The sequence below is a fragment of the Oryctolagus cuniculus genome, chromosome 13, assembly GCF_964237555.1.
Source record: "Oryctolagus cuniculus chromosome 13, mOryCun1.1, whole genome shotgun sequence".
Lineage (NCBI taxonomy): Eukaryota > Metazoa > Chordata > Mammalia > Lagomorpha > Leporidae > Oryctolagus > Oryctolagus cuniculus.
The window spans coordinates 22,259,610-22,283,405 of record NC_091444.1 but is presented as its reverse complement, the minus strand read 5'-3'; the positions used below and the strand labels follow the sequence as shown (position 1 = coordinate 22,283,405).

The window sequence follows — 23,796 nt, the reverse complement described above, 5'->3', positions numbered from 1 at the left end:
GGAGCAGCCCAGCTGTGGCACCGCGTGCGCGGGAAGGAGCGGGCGGAGGAAGCCCCTGCCTGAGGACTGCACTCTCAGGTCCCACTCTGGGCAGGGGCGGAGCGTCTTCGCCCCCGCCATTGGCTGAGTTCTTCCCCCTTTGGCATTTTAACACGGGGACGGTTTTGCTGGCCTGCGTCCGGGCGGGAAAGGCAAGGCCGGTGTCCCTCCGCGGGCTCTGAAGGCGCCCCCTCTAACACAGTCACTCCTTCCGCCCGGGAGCTTCCCCGCACGGAACTGTGTGGGTCACTCCTGCTCCCGTGGCTCCTACAGTCAGGTGTCCGTGGAGAAGTGCAAACAACGTGTACAGGAGACATGAGAAAACGAGACAGCGGGATTTCGCCAGCTCCACTGTTTGCTCTCACAAGACAAGTCCTGCTGTAAGGTTTTCCTCCGGATGTCCTTGGTCCTTGAGCTGCCTTGCGAGCAGCCAGTGCTATGCATCTGTGACTCTGCTTGCACCACGCATCTCAGGAGAAAAGCCTCACACTCACCTGGCTTTAAGCCGCTTGATCATTCAGGAAGCTAAATGACATCACTGGGGATCTGGGAAGTAACAATGACAAATACTCTTGACATTCTCACCTGGCTCACACTTGGGCATTTTAGGATTCCACGTGCCGTCCACCTGGCAGGAGCTCCTTCCATCAGGAGAGATCGGGTAATAGCCTTTATCACACATGAATGACACGTAGTCTCCATAGGCATAGACGCATATCCCAGTGAAGTCTCTCCTGTCGCTTATGATAATGATCTTCTCCATGTCTGGTGTTGGGCAGCATACCCCTGACAGATGAAAACAATGCTTAGGTTAACAAAATCGCTCCGTGGATACACCTATAGCTGAAGCCCCGACGGCCTCCTGTAGATCTTTGTAATGAAACGCATGCAAGCCGAGAACAGAGTGGGGGTTGACAGGGGCTGAGGGGAGAAGAGGACATGGGAAGTTGTTCAACAAGTACACAGCTGCAGTTGTGTGAGACGGTTAAGTTCTGGAAATAAGCTGAATGACGTAGTGTCTATAATTAACAAAAGGATAGATTTCATGGTAAGTGTTTTTATTACAATTTAAAAAGAGAAAGAGAGGGGTGGATATCTGGCACAGCAGTTAAGATCCCACTTGGAACACTCATATCCCATACCAGAGTGCCTAGGTTCAAGTCCCAGCTCTGCTTCCAATTCCAGTTTTCTGCTAACGTGCGCTCTGGGAGATAGAAGGTAAAGGCTTGAGTACTTGGGTCTCTCCCCCCTGGTGGGAGACCCGGATGGTATTCAAAACGTCTGGCTTTAGCCGGCCAAGCCCTGGCTTTTGTGAGTATTTGAGAAGTAAGCCAGCAGATCTCTTTCTCTCTCTGTCTACTTGTGTGTCTCTGTCTCTGCCTTTCAAACAAATAAAAAAAATCATTTTTTTAAAAGGTAAAAACAGAGAGAGAGGAAGCACAAGATGTGAGAAAAGACCATCCACAGACGCATAAATCTGAAAAACTACTCGGATGAAAGTGCTGTCCAAGGACTGGAATAAACAGCGAATTTACCTTTCTCAGACGTTGATGCACACCCACAAGCAGCAAGAACATTCACGAAACCATGACTGCCTAACAGAATGAACAAGGTGCTAGAGACTGACCATGAAGCAATGGATGTGTGTGACAGCAGAGGACTGAGAAGACCTATTTTAATGAAATTTAGCAAACTTCAAGAAAACACAGAAGCAACTCAGAGACTTGACAGAAAAAGTTAACAGAGAAAATGAAAAAAAAAAAGATTACATCAAGCAGAAATCTCAAAGCTGAGTACAATAAATGAAATGGAAAATGCTATAGAAAATGCCAGTAACAGAACTGATCAAATGAAAGGACTAATGGGTTTAAAGATGGGCTATTTGAAAATACACTTAGGTAGAAGAAAATTGAAAAAGAGAATTAAGGAAGCTATAGAAACTATGGGACGGTGTTAAAAGAGTAAATTTTGGGGGCTACCATGGTTCAAAATAGCCATGAGAATGCCTGTGTTGTAGAAAGTTTATTAAAGTAGATAACAGAAAACTTCTCATACCTAGAGAAGGACGGAGACACCAGGTCTGTGAAGGTCAAAGGTCAGCAGTGAGATGCGATTCAACCAAGTCTATCACAAGTCTTAGTTTGGTTTCATTTTATTATTTATTAATTTGAAAGACAGAGTTACAGAGAGAGAGAGAGAGAGAGAGAGAGGTCTTCCATCTGCTGGTTCACTCCCCAAGTGGCTGCAACGGCCAGAGCTGGGCCGATCCAAAGCCAGAAGCCAGGAGTTGTTCTGGGTCTCTCACACGGGTGCAGAGGCCCAAGCACTTGGGTCATCTTCCACTGATTCCCCAGGACATTTCAGAGAGCTTGATCTGAAGAGGAGCAGGCAGGACTCGACCCAGTGCCCATGAGGGATGCCAGCACCACAGGCAGAGGCTTATCTTACTATACCACAGCACCAGGCCTCAGGTGTATTGCTTTTAAAGGTTTATTTTATTTCTTTGAAAGGCAGAATTACAGAGAGACAGGAAGTGATGATAGAGAGACAGAGATGAGGTTAGAGAGAGAGATGGGGGGAAGAGACAGAGATATCTTCCATTTACTTATTCACTCCCCAAATGACCCCAACATCAGGAACTGGGCCAGACCAAAGCCAGGAGCCTAGAACTCCGTCTGGGTCTCCCACATGGATGGATGGCAGAGGCCCAAGTCCCTGGGTCATCTTCTGCTGTTTTTCCAGGTGCATTAGAAGGGACTGGAGGTGGAGCAGCCAGGGCAAACTAGTGTCCATATGGGATGCCAGCACCACAGGGAATGGATTAAACCACTGTGCCACAACACTAACTTCTGCAAGTGTATTTCATTATTGCTTTTGCTTCTTTGTTTCTTTTCATTTCTTTACAATGAAAGTTCAGTTGCTATCAGTTCAGGACAACTTGATATAATAATCGAAATATTTTTGGTAAGCCTAAAGTAACCACAAAGCAAAAATCTATAATATTAAAGAATAAGTAATACCGATTTTTCTCAAATTATTCCAAAAAAGAGGGTGAAATTCCCCTAAATTCATTAATAATGAATACCAGATTATACACAAGTAAAAAATGAACTTTATATTGTTAATAAAATATTGGGAGACAAAAAGTTCAAAAACACAGATAAGAGCATGGGAAATATGGGAGATCTTGTAGGAAGGCTTAACATGAACGTAGCTGAGGCACCAGGAGGAGGGGGAGAGAAAAGTGGTCTGAGGGGCTGGTGCTGTGGCGTAGTGGGTAAAGCCGCTGCCTGAAGTGCCAGCATCCCATATGGGCACTGGTTCAAGTCCTGGCTGCTGCACATCCCATCCAGCTCTCTGCTATGGCCTGGGAAAGCAGATGAAGATGGCCCAAGTCCTTGGGCCCCTACACCGGCGCGGGAGACCCGAGGAAGCTCCTGGGCTCCTGGCTTTGTATTGGCACAGCTCTGGCCACTGTGGCCAATTAGGGAGTGAACCAGCAGATGGAAGATCTACCTTTCTCTCTCTCCCCCTCTGTCTCTTCTTTCTCTGTGCAACTCTGACTTCCAAAATAATAAATCTTTTTAAAAAATGGTCTGAAATTAAAATTGAAGAGAATATTTGAAATAATCAATGTTTTAAGTTGAAATTTTTCAAAATCAATGAAAGGCATCCAGTACTGGATTCCATGAGCACTCTGAAGCACAAGCAGGATAAACATAAAGAATCCAACCATATCTGATCAAACAGCTGCAGTGGGCGGACGTGTGGTGCAGAGGTCGGGTTGCAGCCTGTATTGAAGTGCCTGGGTTGAGTCCCAGCTACCCCACTTCCTATCCAGCTTTCTGTTCATGCACATCTTGAGAGGCAGCAGATGATGGCTCAAGCACATGTATCCCTGCTACCCATGTAGGAGCCTTGTATGGAGTTTTTGGCTCCTGGCTTTGGCCTGGCTGTCGTGGGTATCTGGGGAGTGAACCAGCTGATGAAAGAGCTCTCTCCATCTGATCTTTCTTTATGTCTCTCTGCCTTTCAAATAAAGGGAAAATAAATAAAATAATTTCTTTTAGAAAAGAGAAAAACTGCTAAAAACCCAAAGACAAGGAGAACATTTGAAAAATAAAGAAAGCAGATAACTCTCAAAAGATCAACAGTATAAGGCCAACAGCAAAATTCTAAACAGAAATCATTGAAGACAGAAGACAGTAGAATGAAATATTTCACATGTCAACCTAGAATTCAATAGATGGCAACCTAGAATTTTATACCTAGCAATTATAGTTTTAGATATTAAGATGAAATACAGGCACATTGAAGCAAACAATTCATCAGCAACATACCACACTTAAAGAAACTAGAGTATTCACCAGGCAGAGAGACACAAGACTGAAGAATCTGCAGAGAATAAAAAAAACAGTAATCATCATTATGTGAACGACTCAACTAATGTGCTTTATTAAAATAATAATAATAGTAATGATAATATGGAGTGTAAGATATGAATATGAGGTGTAATACTCATAGAATTGAAATACACAGAAGCAGTAAGGAGTAAGTCAAGTTAAAGATACTAAGGTTTTGCATTGCCTCGGAAGAGACAAAACAATAAGCTTAAAAAGTAGAGGAACCGGCACTGTGGTGAAATGGGCTAAACCTCCACCTGTAGTGCCAGCATCCCATATGGGCACCAGCTCAAGTCCTGGCTGCTCCTCTTCCAATCCATCTCTTTGCTTATGGCCTGGGAAAGCAGTAGAAGATGGCCCAAGTGCTTGGATTCCTACACCCATGTGGGAGACCAGGATGAAGTTCTTGGCTCCTGGCTTTGGATTGACCCAGCTTCTGCCTTTGCAACCATTTTGGGGGGTGAATCAGTGGATGAAAGACGTCTGTGTGTGTGTGTGTGTGTGTGTGTCTGTCTGTCTGTAACTCTGCCTCTCAAATAAATAAATAAAATCTTTTTTAAAAAAGTAAAAATTGTATACAATAACTTTTAGTGGAAACAACATTAAAAGTAAAAAGTAGATAAATACCAATCAAATTCCAGGTGAAAATGGGAAAGACAAAAAATAATAAATTCCAAAGAAGTCAAGAAAAAATAATGTAAAACAGACAGAAAATGTAGTAAATATTAAAACAACAAACTCAAATATATCAATAATTACATGATCTGCACACAGCTTACATACACCAATTAGATCATAGAAATTTTCAGGTAAGATTAGAGTAGCCAACATTATCCTGCTTCTAAGATACCATACAAAATTAGAGAAAGTTTGAATGTAAGAAACTTCAAGAGGATTTACCATGCAAACATTAATTCAAATGGAGGTACATTAATATAAAGTAAAATTTGAACGTGAAGCAATTACAGAAATAAAGAGGGCCATTTCATAATAATAAAAGGGTAAATTCATCAGGAAAACATCATTCTAAATTTAGCATGCAGCTTCAAATTTTCAAATGTCATCTCAAAATAAAAAATGGAAAAATGCTTTTTTAAAAAGTAAAAAGATGAAAGAGAAACCCACAATCTGATCAACATTTGTCAGCAATTTAAAGAAAAAGCAGATGAGAAAGCAGCATAGATATAAAATATTTTCACCATAATTAAAAAATTAGATTTAATTGATATCTGTACATTACGACCAACAACTGCAAAATATGCATTTTTTCTGAAGCACACTGAAGATTCACAGTAATTAATTGCATGCTGTTCAGTGAAGCAACTTGCAGCAACTTATTAGGATTGAACTCGGTATTTTCAATAGAAAATTGATGCACATACATAGACATGGGATGAAGTTCAAGTTCACTTACTCTCACACCCTTTGGAAGGTGACCATGTCAGATTTTCCTGACACTTCACAGTCAGAGACTCAGCTGGAATAGCTCTATAGCCAGGGTCGCACTTAAATTTCAACTCAGTTCCAACTTCAAATATTTCCGGACTCCTTGAGGTGTAGGCAGTTTTTTCCCAGGAAGCAAAGGGAAGTTCTGGTAAGTCAATACAACTATCTGATCATGAAGAAAGCACAGAGCAAAGGAAAATTATTATTGGGGTGGACAGAGTATCCCAAGATCCTGAACGGTAAAAAGATGTCATACATCCATTCAGAAGGGACCAGATGGTAAGAACTAAATGGAAATTCTAGGAACATACGTGGCAGCATCATGGCCCAATAAACTAAAGCTAATGCCAAGGTTAAACATGTGCAGCACTAGCGAGGCTGTCACAGTACAGAAAGGGGACAAGTTTCCAGGTGTTAGGCAAACCGTATGGGAGCTTAGCTCTCCTTCTAGTTTACTGCACTTCGGAATGGTCCATCTTAAGGGGAAGACTTAGCATCACTGTCTGAGACAAGGCCAACTGTGAGTGATCTCCTTCCTATTGAGGAATTAAAATGAGAAACATCTCCTTGGGTGACGACACTATCACCTGGAAGTTCACGGTTTGGCCTCAGATCAAACCCCACTCAAATTTTGCAGCGGAGCCTCAGACTTGTGTGTTGTTCTTTCTATCTGAACTCATGCAGAAGGGCCATGTAGATTGAAGAGGGGTTGCATGAGTGCCACGTTGCATATTTACCTACTTCTACGACTACACATTTGGAATGATACCTAAGTCCTTGTGATGGCAGAAGGGAATACACAAACCACAATATAGCAGTGGTTTCCACTCCTGAGTAAGCATGTGAACTTGGCTGAGAAATGTCTAAAGAGAAGGTTATTTCCATTTTCCAAAAATACTCATAATATGTTGATTTTGTTAGGATAAGAAACTTCACTATTCACTGATGTAAAATGTGCATAACAGATATATAACAATAATTACAAAGTCATTGGCATCACAATTGTATAATACATACGAAATCCTTTCAATAACACTAAGAGATTACCAACAAGAAAATCTTCCTTTTAAAAAGAAAACTATGTAATTTATGCGATTGTTGGGATTAAACTGGGATTTTGCCTATAAGCATGCTACACTCACACTCCTGGATAACTGCAGATGCCAAATACTGAAACTCCTCTGTGGTCCATACTCACTGAGTTCACAGGTGGGAACAGAAGGGTGCCACTCATTGTTAGCTTCACAGTGGATTCTGCTGCTGCCTCTGAGGGCATAACCTTTCTTGCATTTAATGACAATGACGTCCTTGTAAGTATGAAGGGATCCAAATCCAGAGACAAAAATTCCATTTGGAATCTGTGGCTGACAACAGAAAATTTCTATAAAGAAATATACAAAAGATATCTGTGTTATAAAGGAGAAATAACAATAAAAATATGAATGCAGTTGATGGTTGTGGCTCCAAGGAGGTCTGATGCAAGTTTATATCAAGTAGATACAAAAGAAATAACATCCACTTCACTACACTGATGATGAACTCTTCATTACACTAATGGATGTATTTGTATGTGTATGTGTGTATATATAGATCAAGTAGATACAATAATTTTATGCATATACTTTTGTGTGTGTGTATATATATATATACACACACACATACACATACATACACATACACACACATTTCATTTTTTAGGAATTTCAATACAATTAGGTCCCATGTTGGTCACGTGGATGAAGGTCTCCAAACTTCTCATCAATATAATCTAATAATATCTAAACCCTAAAATCTAGATCTCAAAGTTCTCAAATCCTTCTATTATCAGAACTTCATTTGATTGTGTGTCAGTGGTTTGCTAGAGTTGAGTATTAGTTTGTGTTCCCCAAAGATTCCTGTGTTGAAAGCTTGATTCTACAAAGTCTCTTGTTAATGATTAATAGATTAATATTAATGGTTAATGAATTAAATGCAGAGACTTACTCCAGTTACGGTGTCTAAGAGATGAGTCTGGTTGGGGAAGGGTTGTCTTTCAGTCACTGGAGGTGTGCCCTTAAGAGAAGATTGGCTATAAAAGCCGAGCTGAGCCTAGCTTATCTCTTTCCTTCCTGGTTCATGTCATCCTCCTGTAATCGTTCCACCATCCAGTGCTTCATCAGATGCCGGATGGGTGAGGCCACATGATCTTAGACTGTCAACCTCCAAAACCACGAGCTGAAATAGGCCTTCTTCCTTCCTGAGTAGCTTCTCTCATGTAGTTGATACAGTGATGAGAAGGTGACTGAAACAGTGCCAAATGGTAGTGATATGGTGGCCATGAAGAGGCAGCCAGAGCGCTAGAGACCTACAGCCCCACAAGCAGAGAGCAGTCCCTGTCACCCATGGGGTTCCATCAGCCCTGCCCCCGGCTCCCTCTCCCTTCTCTGCAGGTCCGCTTGCCTCCAGCTGAGCGCATCTTTCCTTCTTGGCTGGATGGTTCCAACAGGCACTCACCAGGTACACTTTGCCCCACTTCACATTGTCCTTTTTGGGGCTCCCTTACACCTCCCATCCAAACCCCTCCAGAGTGACATATGAGGTCCTTCATCATCTGGTCCTTGTCAATCTTTCCAGCTCAGCTCTTGTCTTTTCCACCTCTCAAAGCCCTGTCTCCAGGCTTTTGAACTCTTTGCTATTACGCTCACTCATGTACCTGTGCTGGTATGAGTCAAAGCAACAGATGAGCATGCGCTTTTAAGGCACTTCAATTGCAGGAAAGAAAGGTTCCCTAGACCAGCAAGCTGAGTCATTCCTAACATTGACATAACCTCTCTTCTGGCTTCCCTAGAGGGGGCAGAGTGAAGAATCCTCTTTGGCTTTCCTTTATGATTAACCTACTGATGTTGGCACAGTTCTGTCTACTCCATAGGCATACTGAGTTGAGAATTTTAGTGTACACCCAGATTTCCAGTTCTTCCAGAATAAACAAAAGAAGATGATTACCCAGTTCCTTGGCACTAGGCAGAAACAAGGAGCTAGTTCTGGCCAAAAGGCTCTGATAACAAGGTCAAACAATTTAAGAGTTGGAATTGACCCTCCTTGCTCTCTTCCCCTGCTGAACTAGTTGTGGAGCTTTGGACAGGAGGTGTCAGAAGGTCTAAGTCATTTGGATTGAATATACATGACCATTGCCATAGGAAGTCTCCCAGGCGAGCAGGGGGAGCTTGACAAAAGCTTTTTCTATAAAAAGTCTTTGGGATTTGGGTGTGGATTATTTCCACAGTATAGCCTCCACCATCCTGCTTCGTATAACATGCGATGATATTAGACGGACAAGTGAACATCCTCTTCATTACACTGATGACTTCTCTCCAAATCTTTCCATCTCCCCTCCCCCCCACTAAATATATTTTTCTTTTAAACAAAAGAGAACAAACCGAATTCATGCCTGTGACTTACTTTTGCAGGTAGGAGGGTTTGGGCTCCAAACACCCGTTGTGGTGTTCTCCATTACACAAGAAATGGAAGCCTGGCCCAAGAGCGAGTAGTGGAGATCACAGCTGTAGGTGACCACAGAGCCGTACGTGTACACAGCTTCCATCCCATTGTGCTTCCCATTGCTGATTGTAGGAGGCGCCTCGCACTTGACAACTGCGATGAGTGAGCGCAGAGGAAGAAGCAGGCAAGGCATTGTTACAAATCTAAAATGCACGCTAGGGGCCAGCACTGTGGCATAGCTGGTAAAGCCTCTGCCTGCAGTGCCGGCATCCCATATGGGCACCGGTTCAAGTCCTGGCTGCTCCACTTCCAATCCAGCTCTTTGCTATGGCCTGGGAAAGCAGTGGAGGATGACCCGAGTTCTTGGGCTCCTACACCCACATGGAAAGACCCAGAGGAAGCTCCTGGCTCCTGGCTTCGGGTTGGCTCAGCTCTGGCCGTTGCAGCCAATTGGGGAGTGAACCAGGGAATGGAAGATCTCTCTCTCTCTCTCTCTCACTGCCTTTCCTTCTCTCTCTGTGTAACTCTGACTTTCAAATAAAAATAAAATAAAATAAATAAATAAAATGCATGCTAACCCTAATGCAGGATGTAAGAAACAGTGACATTTTGGCCAGTGCCGCGGCTCACTAGGCTAATCCTTTACCTAGCGGCGCCGGCACACCTGGTTCTAGTCCCGGTCCTGGCGCCGGATTCTGTCCCGGTTGCCCCTCTTCCAGGCCAGCCCTCTGCTGTGGCCCGGGAAGGCAGTGGAGGATGGCCCAAGTGCTTGGGCCCTGCACCCGCATGGGAGACCAGGAGAAGTACCTGGCTCCTGCCTTCGGATCAGCGCGGTGCGCCGGCCACAGCGTGCCAGCCACAGCGGCCATTGGAGGGTGAACCAACAGCAAAAGGAAGACCTTTCTCTCTGTCTCTCTCTCACTATCCACTCTGCCTGTCAAAAAAAAAAAAAAAAAAAAAACAGTGACATTTCACAGCGGGGTTATTACTGAATATTGTTTTAAGTGTGTAGTTATTGCGGCGCCGGCACACCGGGTTCTAGTCCCGGTCGGGGCTCCCGATTCTGTCCCGGTTGCTCCTCTTCCAGGCCAGCTCTCTGCTGTGGCCCGGGAGTGCAGTGGAAGTTGGCCCAAGTCCTTGGGCCCTGCACCCCATGGGAGACCAGGAGAAGCACCTGGCTCCTGCCATCAGATCAGCGCAGTGCACTGGCCGCAGCGTGCCAGCCACGGCGGCCATTGGAGGGTGAACCAACGGCAAAGGAAGACCTTTCTCTCTGTCTCTCTGTCTCACTGTCCACTCTGCCTGTCTTTCAAAAAAAAAGTGTGTAGTTATTTTAAAAAAATTCTTTACTTACTTACACATTCTGGGATATGATCACTCCAGCTAACTCCTTTCCCGTGGACTTCACAGCGACTAGTTGCTGAGCCAACTAAGATATATCTGAAGAAGAGAAGTCAAGGTCATCTTACATAGAATGCTGCTAAGATTTCGGATACATGGGCTCCTCATTCATACTGTAAGATGCAAAAGTAATGCTCTCACCTTGATTACTATTCAGATTGACTGCAGTTAAATATCATCACATCAAGCAGAATCCTTATCAAAATTCTCTCATTCACTTAAACCACATGACAAAGCTTTCTCTTGGAGTGAGATAGTGCTGTGACCATAGCCAAAGTGGACTTTTTCCCCTCTCTTTTCGTATTCTGCTAAGCAAAAGTAGGCTTTGTGGCTAAATCAGACCTATGTTTAACTCAACAGATAAATAATGCCGGCTGAAGAATCCCAGGGACTAAGTGCAGGGAAGTGGCTAGAATTGTGAGGCCTTGGGAAAGGAGGAGGTCTGCAACCTCCAAGCGTGAGCGCCCACTGTAAATGGTCAAGCCTTAGCCCACAGGGCCCACCACCCCAGGGGTTTCACGCTGACCATAGACACTTGCCTGACCACCACCCCCATCGTCCTCCCTCCCTCTCCCAATGCCCCTTTCCTTCTTTCAAAAGTTCTCCTGCTAAATGGTCAATTGGAAAAACCCCTTTGAGACTGGGATGTGCACTTTTCGCCCAGGATTGTTGGCCTCCTCAATAAGCCTAACTTCCTCACATCAACTCTTGTCTCTGGGAAGGGGTTTCACTTCCAGCCCATAACCAATAAGGAATACGTGGTAAGATTTGCACCCAAAATCTTTTTTTAAAAAGGTTTATTTACTTATTTGAAAGCAGAGTTACAGAGAGGCGGAGGCAGGGAGAGAGAGAGAGAGAGAGAGAGAGAGAGGTCTTCCATCTGCTGGTTCACTTCCCAAATGGCCACAACAGCCAGAGTGGGGTCGATCTGAAGCCAGGAGCCAGGAGCTTCTTTGGGTCTCCCATGTAGGTGCAGGGACCCAAGCACTTGGGCCATCTTCCACTGCTTTCCCAGGCCACAGCAGAGAGCTGGATCAAAAGTGGAGCAGCGGGACTTGAACCGGCGCCCATATGGGATGCTGGCACTGCAGGCGGCGGCTTTACCCACCAAGCCACTACACTGGCCCCTGTGTCCAAAATCTTGAGATTCCGTTGGAATCCTGTACTGTTTTCTTTACAAAATGCAAATCAAGCAGCACATGAAAGGCACAAGGTTCACCTGAGTTTATTTCATAGTTTCCACGGATAAATGATCGAGATATAGTACTGACACTAATTAATTTGACCTTTGCCCTTCCTTTGGCTTCTAAAACTTGGCTGACTCTTATCAACCATTAAATTCCTTGACATCATCTCCTTGCTCTTGTTTTTAACAAGTCCCAGTCTTGCTTCCAGGACTTTTTGCATTAAAAAAAAAAAAATAGATCAAGATACCCTAAACATTGGTGAGGAGTTTCTGAATAAAATATCAAACAAAATCCAGAAACACTTTAAAAAAATACATTATAGGGGCCAGCGCCGTGGCTTACTTGGTTAATCCTCTGCCTGCGGCACCGGCATCCCATATGGGCGCCGGGTTCTAGTCCCGGTTGCTCCTCTTCCAGTCCAGCTCTCTGCTGTGGCCTGGGAGGGCAGTGGAGGATGGGCCAAGTGCTTGGGCCCTGCCCGCATGGGAGACCAGGAAGAAGCACCTGGCTCCTAGTCATTGTGGCCATTTGGGGTGTGAACCAGCAGATGGAAGGTTCTATCTCTCTCTTGCTCTCCCTCTCTCTCTGTAATTCTTTCAAATAAATAAAGAAATCTTTTTTAAAAAAAGACTCAGAAAACTAGGACTAGAAAGCAAAACTGGTAAAAGTAGTGAATTCATCAATGGATGAATAAACAAGCAACACCATGGAACACGGGCTCAACCCGTGCAACCACCGGTGCACCTAAGGACTTGAGTGATGGCACAAGAATCATGCTGAGTGGCAACAGCCAATGTCAAAAGGACACACAGTGTGTGATTCCATGCATGTAACCTGAGATTAGAGATTGGCAGACTAGGGAGGGGGAGGGGTGGCCTTGGCTGTGAGAGCGTCCCATAGGCATCCTGTGGTCCAGTAGCTCTGTAACTTGACTGCAGTGGTAGCCACTGGAATCCGGTGTATGGTAAAATCACCCAAGACTGACCACACACACGTTCACATGAGCGAGTCAGGCAATACCAATGAAACCTTGCTAAGGTCAAGGGATTGTGTCAGTGTCCAACTTCTGGTTCTGATGCCAAACTATAGTCAGGGAAGATGTATGGTTGGGGAGGGGTGGTAAAAAGGGCACATGGAGTCCATGTGCCTCTTGTGGCAATGGTTTCTAAATCTACACTGACTCAAAATAAAAGTGAAAAACATACAGTGGGGTTTATTTTCTCCTCCTCACAGGTCAAAAGTCCAAAAGTTTGATAAAATAATCAATCATGCGTGGTGGCGAAACAGACATTTGTTTCAATTACAAAACTTCCCCTAGTCTATGCAGAGCAATTTGAAAGTTTTACCAAAATTTTAGAGTATCTTGTCTCTCATCCAACGATCCCGCCTTTGGGACGTCTTTCTTCCAACATATGATGTAATACATATTGAATCTTACATGTCAGAGCACCGAATGTGTCGACACAAGATCCGAAACACACAAAGGTCTGTCAGTAGAGATCATTAGATAAACTAGGAAGAGCTATGATACCTGCTCTGGAAAGTTATACAGCTGTAAACACACACACGGCAGATGAGCAAACAGTCAGTGCCTAGATATCAAGGATCTGGAGTGCGTATCTTAGACAGTTCAGGCTACTACACACAAAAGTCTGAACTGGCCTGGAAGCCCAAGGCCAGGTGGCCGCATGGTTGAGTTCCCCTGAGGGCACTCTTGCCTTGTAGGTGGATGCCTTTGGCTGTGCCCTCACATGGCACAGAGGGAGAGAGCAAGGAAGCTGTCTTTGGTTTCTTTGGTGAGTCCATAGCAACATTATGAAGTAAAATTCAAAGTAATGTATCAGTCAGGTATCTTCCGCATAACAAATGGGACAAAATATTAATAAAGAAATTTGCGGGCCGGCACCGCGGCTCACTAGGCTAATCCTCCGCCTTGCGGCGCCGGCACACCAGGTTCTAGTCCTGGTCGGGGCGCCGGATTCTGTCCCGGTTGCTCCTCTTCCAGGCCAGCTCTCTGCTGTGGCCAGGGAGTGCAGTGGAGGATGGCCCAGGTGCTTGGGCCCTGCACCCCATGGGAGACCAGGAGAAGCACCTGGCTCCTGCCATCGGATCAGCGCGGTGCACCAGCTGCAGCGCGCTGGCTACAGCGGCCATTGGAGGGTGAACCAACGGCAAAGGAAGACCTTTCTCTCTGTCTCTCTCTCTCACTATCCACTCTATCTGTCAAAAAATAAAATAAAAAATTAATAATAAAAAATAAATAAATAAAAAAATAAATTTGTGGTGAGTGTGGCACTGTGGGTGAAGCTGCTCCGCCCTGCAGCGCCTGGGATTGAGCCTGGCTCCTCAGTTCCCCACTCCAGCATCCTACTAACGCGCACCCTGAGAGGCAGCCGACGTTGTCCCAACTGCCTGGGTCCCTGCCACCTCTGTGGAGACCCAGGGGCAGATCCTGGCTCCTGGCTCTGACCTGGCCCAGCCCTGTGGGCATTCGGAAGGTGAACCAGCAGATGGAAGATCTCTCTCCCTCTCTCTTACTGCTGTTCAAATAAACCAGTAAATAGATCAATAAAACTTGCACTCACTTTTATCTGCATAGGTAAGCACTGAAATGATGACCCAGAAAGTAACAAAAGTCACTTCCTGCCAGAAGACGGATGGGAATGGAATGAATAGGGATGGGGTAGAAGCTGGAAATCTTGATTTTCATTATTGAAAGATATGAATGCATTAACTACTCACAAAAATCAATTCAAAGGAAAAACACTGCTTCTAGGTTTCCTTGTATACTCACCCTCTTAAACATCTGAATTCTATGATTGAACCAAGGTGAAAATCTGTTTTAACTTCCACTTTCCCATTGATTAATTCTCCTGGGTTTTTGCATTGTTTCTCTAGGAGGAAAAATAAATTGATGATTAGTGATAACAATTATAAGATATGATATTTAAAAATAAAGTCTAGTTAATTAACTCTTGACCCCAGAGATGTTTTTTCAATGCTTATTTCTATTCCCAACATATTTATCTTGAAGGTAAATAAATGGAAACTTGTATCCCATTTTTCTGACATATTTTAAGGAGAAAAATAAGTGCTTAGTTTTATTTGCTCAATTAGACCACTGTTATAATAAGTAATGTGGTTTGTTGACCAGTTGTTTATATATATATAATATATATCTTCATACTTGCTTTTTTTAAAAGATTTATTCATTTGTTTGAAAGTCAGAGTTACACAGAGAAAGAAGGAAAGGCAGAGAGAGAGAGAGAGAGAGAGTTCGTTCTTCCATTGTCTAATTCACTCCCCAACTGACCACAATGGACAGAGATATGCCAATCTGAAGCCAGGAAGCCAGGAGGCTCCTCCAGGCCTCCCATGCAAGGGCAGGGGCCCAAGCACTTGGGCCATCTTCCGGTGCTTTCCCAGGCCATAGCAGAGAGTTGGATCAGAAGTGGAGCAACAAGGACTAGAACCGGCACCCATACGGGATGCCGGCACTGAAGGCGGTGGCTTTACCTGCTATGCCACAGCGCCAGCCCCTGTATTCACACTTTGAGAAATGTATGCCCTTGGGATCAGGCACACTAACTAAGCCACTTCTTGGGATGGCTGTATCCCATTTTAGAATGCCTAGGTTTGGAACCTGGGTTCAAATCCTGGCTCTACTTCAATCCATCTTTCTGCTAATACGTTCCCTGGAGACAGCAGGCAATGCTCAAGTAGCTGAGTCCCTGCCACCCCATGGGAGAACAGATTGAGTTCCAGACTTCTTGCTTGGGAGGTCTGAGGAAGAAATCAGCCAACCAAGGATCTCTCTCACTCTCTGTCTCTCTCCCTCCCTCTCTCACTTCCTTTGACTTTCAAATAAATAAAAATAAGCAAGCAAAAGTTTAAAGATGTATATCCTTGGTCTCAGGCAGACAGAAGAAAAAAGAAAAGATGGTTTCTATGTCCACACTATTAGAAAAATATCTCTCGGTGTGTTCCCAACTGACCCATTCCAAATAGCGCAGATGTTAGTTTTGAAGACTACGTTGATCAAAGTAGTTAAAGAATTTACAAAGTTCCTAGGAGAAGTTTCTAGAGTAAAAAGGTACAGGCAAGAAGAATAAAAGTTGCTACTCACTGGCACAAAAGACATTGTAGTTCCATTCACCGTTAGCATTACAGATAATCCAGGTTGAATTGATTTTCTTGTAGCCAGCATGACAGTTGTATTTCAACGTGGTTCCAGGTTTGAAGCTCAAATCGTAAAGCGGGTTTATTGGGGAAGCAAACGGTATAATGGGTGGAGGATCACAGTCACCTGGATACCAAAGGGCAAGGAGCATCAGAAGTTTCATCGTGGGACACAGCATCTCAATGTTCGGTACACACTGTTTGAGACAGGAGCCATGCTTTTGTATTCTATCTGTGATGGACCACAGCGAGTGATTCCTCATAAATGCTTGTTGATTAGGAATATCAACATTAATAATGAAAAAGGCAAAAAGAGTTCATCCATCCTTCACTGTGTATGCAACAATTTATCGGAAAATAGATGACACACAGCTGAATCTCATCATTCTGTCAGATTGCCCACATCTGCCTATTCAGACACTAGTGTCTTTGTTACGCCATATAAGCCTGCCTCTGGCCTTAGCAGAAATATATTCTGGTTAATAATATCAACACAAGACCAACTGGACCCAGGGATGAGAAGGGCTAATTTCATTTGCATTCTTTTAGACTTATATGATTTTAAATGTAACTATTCAAAAATAAAAATGTTTTTCAAAATCATCGAATTGAAACCCTTGAAAAAGTGAAATCTTACTTCTACTTCCCTGGCAAGAAATACTAACACAAAGTTCTAAGGGCCTTTCCCAGACACCGCGACAGCATGGTGTCTTCTCTACATTCCGAATAACCACACAGCAGGGAATGCTACCCATTGTCAAGCTGATAGATCACATGTGAGTGACTCTGAAAAGTTTGTAAAAATTGAATTAACAAATAAGTTTGTTTTAGTGCAAAAAAAAGAAATGCATGCATATTTTTTTCATAAAATACATTTTCTGGGGCTCCCCTTTTTTCATTCCATGACATGATTGTTTTGAGATGAGATTGTTTGTTGGAGAATCTTTGAGGTGAAATTCTAAAAGAGAGTATTAAAAGTGTCTATAAAAACAGCCTTTTGGACGTTATGACAAATTCCCCTATATTGCATGTGGCCATGTCCACCCCAACAGTGTTAAAGGTGAGTATCTGTTGGATGAGTCTTACAATAAGATGTGTGGCAAACTCAGTTCTATAGTGACACTCTTGCACGTGCCCCCCGTCACTCACCACGAACAGGAGCCAACAGAACAGCAACCAAAGTCATTCGGAACAGAGTTGGATCCAAGACTTTGCACAGTCTAGAGAGAGGCCACGCTGCCTTTCCCCCCTCTCTATGGAGGGCGGACTTCCCAAGGAACACGCGTGGAGCTCTTGGGGAGTGCATCACCTGAGGCCTCTTCAATATTTTCCTGCTGAAAGAATTCAACTTAATAGACAATCACGGAATTACTATTTGTCATAATCTACTAGGAAAAACCACATGGCAACCGTCTTCAAAGGATTACAATCAAGAACTAAAGAACAAACAACACGAGCAAATATTTACAGCCAAATGCAGTTTTACAGTATCTGCCTTAGGAGCATATTCATGAGAGCAGTTAATTCAAGATGGAGAAATGGGAGTGAGTTCTTTAAAGACGGCTTCAATCGGAGATAATGATGTGCACTCTGGAATGTTGGGTACAGGACGTTCTATACTGAGAGTAAAAGCTGAGTACAGACATACCAGTGAGGAAGTAAGGTTATTTCTGGGAAATAGCAGTTGCTACTTCCACTTGTTTAGAAGGTAAGGGACGTGTGTAGGAAGATGTTAGTAAAGACAGGGACCAGGTTAGAATGGGTTTTGGCTGAGTTTCCAGTGATGATATTTGGAGATTGGATTTATAAAATGGAGAGCCACTATTCTGGCAGGGCGGAGTGACTGTGCTTTCAAAGGATCCCTGTGGCAGATGTGCACAGATACACTGAGGGAGGCAGTGAAGAGAGCGCGGGAGGTTCAATCCTACAGATGAGTGCAGCCTCACCTCACTGCTGCTGCCAACGCCACCACTGGAAATCCTTTTGCCCGGAACACTTGCCCCGATGAGGGCACACCAGCCCATGACCTGTGCCCGAGGCACCGCTGCTGCTGCTTCCACCAGAGTCCCCATGACCACTGGCATCACTGTTGTAGAGCCCTGGGACACGCGCCTGCAGCCCACACCCCCGTGCTGTGCCTACCACTGGAGGGCCATCATGACTGATCCGTGCTTGCCCATGAGAGCCTGAGGTCATAAAACCCCATAGCCCGTGGACATTGTAAAATATTATTGCTACCTCCATACACACTTGCAGTGTAGACCATTGAACACTCACAAACATCACTGGTGTTGCTTCAAGCTGAAGAACTCACAGGGAGGCTGCGTTTCTGTGCTTACTCACAAATGAAGCATCCAACCCACACCCTGTAACCTTCCGTAAGAGAAAGTCTTTCCTTGGAAAAACTACTCCATAGAAATAGAAATAGAAAAGATAACTGTTAAGGGGCCGGCACTGTGGCGTAGCAGGTAAAGCCGCCACCTGCAGTGCCAGCATCCCATGTGGGCACCAGTTGGAGTCCTGGCTACTTTGCTTCTGATCCGGTTCTCTGCTATGGCCTGGGAAAGCAGTAGAAGATGGCCCAAGTGCTTGGGCCCCTGCACCTGCATGGGAGGCCTGGAAGAAGCTCCTGGCTCCTGGCTTCAGATCAGCCCAGCTCTGGCAGTTGTGGTCATTTGAGGAGTGAACCAGCAGATGGAAGACCTCTCTCTCTCTCTCTCTCTCTCTCTCTCTCTCTCTCTCTGCCTCTCTGTAACTCTGCCTTTCAAATAAATAAATAAATCTTTTTGAAAAATTTTAAAAAGATAGCAGTTAAAGCAGATGCAGAGACATCAACAAAGGGATATAAGAATTACAGGCCGCTTTTCAGATAAATAAATCAACCTTAAAAATAAAAAAGAATAACAGAAAGGCAAGGACTTAGGGCACTACCAAAGCTACTTGAGGCCGGCGCCGTGGCTCACTAGGCTAATCCTCTGCCTCGTGGCGCCAGCACACCAGGTTCTAGTCCCGGTCGGGGCGCCAGATTCTGTCCCGGTTGCCCCTCTTCCAGGCCAGCTCTCTGCTGTGGCCAGGGAGTGCAGTGGAGGATGGGCCAAGTGCTTGGGCCCTGCACCCCATGGGAGACCAGGAGAAGCACCTGGCTCCTGCCATCGGATCAGCGCGGTGCGCTGGCCGCAGTGGCCATTGTGGGGTGAACCAACGGTAAAGGAAGACCTTTCTCTCTGTCTCTCTCTCACTGTCCACTCTGCCTGTCCAAAAAAAAAAAAAAAAAAAATCCTAAAGAAACTCAGAAGGATACAAGAGAACAGCAGTAGAAAAGTCAATGAAATGAAGAAAACAACTCATTCAACACATCTTAAGAAAGAAGCCTTAAAACTGAAGAATACAATGAGTCAAGTAAAATATTACAATTAACAGCTTTAACAACCAGCCCAAGTGAAAGAATTTCTGTACTTGAAGACATTAGAATAATTAATTCAGAGATTTAAAAAAAGGAAGAAGAATGAAGAAAGCATCTAAGACTTACAGGACACCATTAAACAAAGCGGTATTTGAATTATGGGTTTTGCAGGAGAAGAGCAATGGAAAACATTGAAAACCCTGTTTCAGAGCAATGGACGTCCAGAGCCAGGAAACTCGAGGAACCCAGGTAGACTCAACCAAAAAGGGGCTCTCTGAAGCGTGTTCCATTTAAACTGCCGAAAATCAAATACAAGGAGAGAATTCTGAAAACAGCACAAGATGGGGGCCAGCTCCATGGTGCAGTAGGTTAATCCTCCTCTTGTGGAGCTGGCATCCCATATGGGTGCTGGTTCTGGTCCCAGCTGCTCCTTTTCCAGTCCAGCTCTCTGCTATGGCCTGGGAAAGCAGTAGAAGATGGCCCAAGTCCTTGGGCCCCTGCACCCATGTGAGAGACCCGAAAGAAGCTCCTTTCTCCTGGCTTTGGATTGGCCCAGTTCCAGCTGTTGCGGCCATCTGGGGAGTGAACCAGTGAATGGAAGACCTGTCTCTACCTCTCTCTCTGACTCTTTCAAATAAATAAAATAAATCTTAAAAAAAAAAATTCTTGAAGAAATCCCATAGCTAGAACTGGAAGGACAATAACTGGCATCCTGAGATAATTGAATAACAAAACTCACTGGCAAAGCAGATCCACAAATGGAAAAGAGAACAGGGCAGGCGTTGTGATGCAGTGCTTCGGCCACGACCTCAGACCCCCATATCCCACACCAGAATGCTGATTCAAATCCCAGCTGCTCTACTTCTGCTCCAGCTTTCTGCTAATGCACTGAAAAGCAGCAGGTGCTAGCCCGAGTACTTGGATTCCTGCTCCTCACGTGGGAGATCCAGGTGGAGTTTCTGGCACTGGCTCTGGCCCAGACCCTCCTGTTGTGAGCCCTTGAGGAGTGAACCAGTAGATGGAGGATATTTCTCTCTGTGTCTCTCTCACACTCTGCCTTTAAAATAAATAGTGAAATATCTGTGGTGGGCACTGTGGCACAGTGAGCTAAGCCATCACCTGGGATGCCCTCATCCCACACTGGAATGCCAGTTTGAATCCCAGTTGCTCTGGTTCTGACCCAATTTCCTGCTAATTTGCATCTTGGAAAGGAATAGATGATGACTCTTGGGCTTGGACCCCCTCCACCAACATGGAAGACCTGAATGGGATTCAGGGTTCCCGGCTGCCACCTGGCCTAGCCCTGGTTGTTACAGGCATTTGAGGTGTGAATCAACAGATGGAGGTCTCTATCTCTATCTCTATCTCTATATCTCTCTATCTCTATCTCTATCTCTATCTCTATCTCTATCTCTATCTCTATCTTTATCTCCCTTTAATAAAAATAAATTAATAAGGCCGGCGCCGCGGCTCACTAGGCTAATCCTCCGCCTTGCGGTGCTGGCACACCGGGTTCTAGTTCTGGTCGGGGCGCTGAATTCTGTCCCGGTTGCCCCTCTTCCAGGCCAGCTCTCTGCTGTGGCCAGGGAAGGCAGTGGAGGATGGCCCAAGTGCTTGGGCCCTGTACCCCATGGGAGACCAGGAGAAGCACCTGGCTCCTGCCATCGGATCAGCGCGGTGCGCCGGCCACAGCACGCCAGCCGTGGTGGCCATTGGAGGGTGAACCAACGGCAAAGGAAGACCTTTCTCTCTGTCTCTCTCTCTCACTGTCCACCCTGCCTGTCAATAAATAAATAAATAAACATTAAAGAAGAGGTAACAATCAAACTTTATCACTACATAAAATCATCAAACTACAAAAATAAACCACATGAGAGGTGGAAACAAAGAATAGATAAAAAGAATCAGAAAATAATGAATAAAATTACAAGATTGTCTTATCTCTTGTCATTGTATATGGTCTTACCTATCGATAATAACCTCACATGTAAACAAATGAAAGCATTAAAACAAAAGATACAGATTGGCTGGAGAGTTTTTTTTTTCAGAAAAGGTCCCAAAATGAGGTACTTCAAAAAGCTCATGGAAAATGAATTGGCGATATCTATTCATCGCTGAGTGATTTTCTATGTACCTGCATGAAGCCACTTCCAAAATGTCCTAGAAAGATGGAGTTAAATGGTAAGTTTATTTTAGTGAAAAAAAAACTTGAAATCTATGCATTCTTTCATAGCATAAATTTCCCATGAGTTTTCTGAAGATTGCTCAGATATAACTGCACAAATTCCTTATAGCAACTGTCAACAAAAGCAGTAATCTACTGGATTCCTAAGCATGGATCTTTCCATCACAAAAATGGAAATGGAAGCATTACTATAATGTTTCTTGGTTCTGGGCATTCTGTAAGCAGAGACTTCTTCAAGAAAAAGCCCTTTAAAGTCATTTTTACCCCTAAGAAAAATCCTCACCCTAAATTTAACAAATAAACTTTTTTTAAACATTTTTATTTATTTTTATTTGACAGCCAGAGTTAGACAGTGAGAGAGACAGAGAGAAAGGTCTTCCTTCCATTGGTTCACCCCTCAAATGGCCGCCACGGCCAGCACGCCGATCCAAAGCCAGGAGCCAGGTGCTTCCTCCTGGTCTCCCATGCGGGTGCAGGGCCCAAGCACTTGGGCCATCCTCCACTGCCTTCCCGGGCCACAGCAGAGAGCTGGCCTGGAAAAAGAGCAACCGGGACTAGAACCCTGTGCCCATATGTGATGCCAGTGCCGCAGGCGGAAGATTAACCAAGTTAGCCATGGCGTCGGCCCCCAACAAATAAACTTAACTTTCAATTTCACTTTTCCCCCTAAAATGTTAAGTAGATTGAAATGTGTGTACCTTATTATCTATCCTTAATTCTAGCAATCACCAGCCCATGTCCACTTAAGGCAGGCTTCTCACAGTCCCTCTCAAAGCCATCGGTACCCACTTTGGAGCAGAAGGTGGTGGTGTTAGGGAGGAAGTTTATGGTGCCTCTCCCGCTGTAATGCCAGACTTAACTCATCCATTGAGTGAAAACTCACAGCAGGTTCTTAAGGAACTATAGAAACTCTTGAACCATGTCACAGCTCCAATCCCACCTTCTGCTTCCTGCAGACATGCATGCCTCCCATCCCACATGCTGTTTTCATGATCTACCAAGTATCATAGCCTAGTCTAGCCTGTACCAAACATGCTCAGAACACGTATGGGGGCCTACAGTTGGGAAACACATAATACAAAGTCTGTTTTATAATAAAGTGCTAAATACCTCACCCACACACAGAGATGAGAGTTTTGTAGACATGATGGAGCGTGAAAACTCAAAACACAACATCTGAACAATGCTGGCAGCACAGCACACTAGAGATCACTTTGGCCTCATGATTGCGTGGCTGCCTGCACGCTGTACTGAGCTGCCTAGCACCATGGGGGTGGTCCCACGTATCACCAGCCCAGGAGAGGATCAAGGTTCAAAGTACGGTTTCTACTGAGTGCATATCACTTTCATGCTACCCAAAAGTTAAAAAAAAAGTTATAAATTGAAGCATCATAAGGTGGGATCATCTATGTCATAAATAATGCTGCTATGAATATTTATGTAGATTTTTCGTGTTGAGATATGCTTTCCTTTTTTTCTTGGGCAAGGGATGGACTTCCCAGATCATATGGTTAACTCCATGTTTCACATTTTTGGGAACTATCAAGCTGTTTTCCAAAGTGACTGCATCATTTTACCTTCTCACCAACTACTTTCAGGTATAGGAAGTAGACAGGAAAGTCACCAACACTTATATTTCAGAATCAAGTAGAAATAACACCTTATAGCTCTAATCTGCTTTACAGCTTATTTCATTGGTAATTCTATTTCTTCATTTATAGATCAATTTAGCATTTCAAAAAGTGCTAAATACTTTCTATGTCACACAACCCATGTTCTTTCTACCACAAATACAATCATCTTGAAAGAATTTCTGCTGAGTAGACACCAGTATATTTCTCTGCCTCATCATTTGAATCCTGCACATCTCAAAGCAACGAAACCTCAGCCTTTCCCTTAAGATACTCACAATAAACTCAAGAGACTCTGAGTGTCTTGGGGAGAATTTGGTCAACCACTGAAGAAAAGACTCTAGCGTTGCCTTGGGCTGTTTCTCTCAGAATGGAGTATCTCTGATCTCTGAGGGTCCCAGCCCCTTCTAGAACAGAACCTACCATACGGAACATTCTTTCCTTT

General features: G+C 44.3%; 1 protein-coding gene across 3 annotated transcripts in view; it reads right to left on the bottom strand.

The window, feature by feature from the left end:
* LOC100352436 (zona pellucida sperm-binding protein 3 receptor) overlaps positions 1-23,752 on the bottom strand; it is a 29,472-nt gene extending 5,720 nt beyond the window's left edge. The window contains exons 1-9 of one of the 3 annotated variants that reach the window (XM_070055218.1): positions 23,630-23,752; positions 17,282-17,466; positions 16,080-16,259; positions 14,748-14,847; positions 10,720-10,805; positions 9,327-9,518; positions 7,087-7,269; positions 5,857-6,054; positions 625-825 (exon numbers count right to left, since the gene is read on the bottom strand). In XM_070055218.1, the coding sequence (XP_069911319.1) occupies positions 625-825; positions 5,857-6,054; positions 7,087-7,269; positions 9,327-9,518; positions 10,720-10,805; positions 14,748-14,847; positions 16,080-16,259; positions 17,282-17,438 (1,297 nt within the window). In that variant the 5' untranslated portion in view covers positions 17,439-17,466; positions 23,630-23,752. Of the gene's footprint in view, positions 1-624; positions 826-5,856; positions 6,055-7,086; positions 7,270-9,326; positions 9,519-10,719; positions 10,806-14,747; positions 14,848-16,079; positions 16,330-17,281; positions 17,467-23,629 lie in introns of those variants that run through there. The other 2 variants (XM_051821017.2, XM_070055219.1) reach the window with 2 other exon arrangements.
* Between the last annotated feature and the right edge of the window lie 44 nt (positions 23,753-23,796).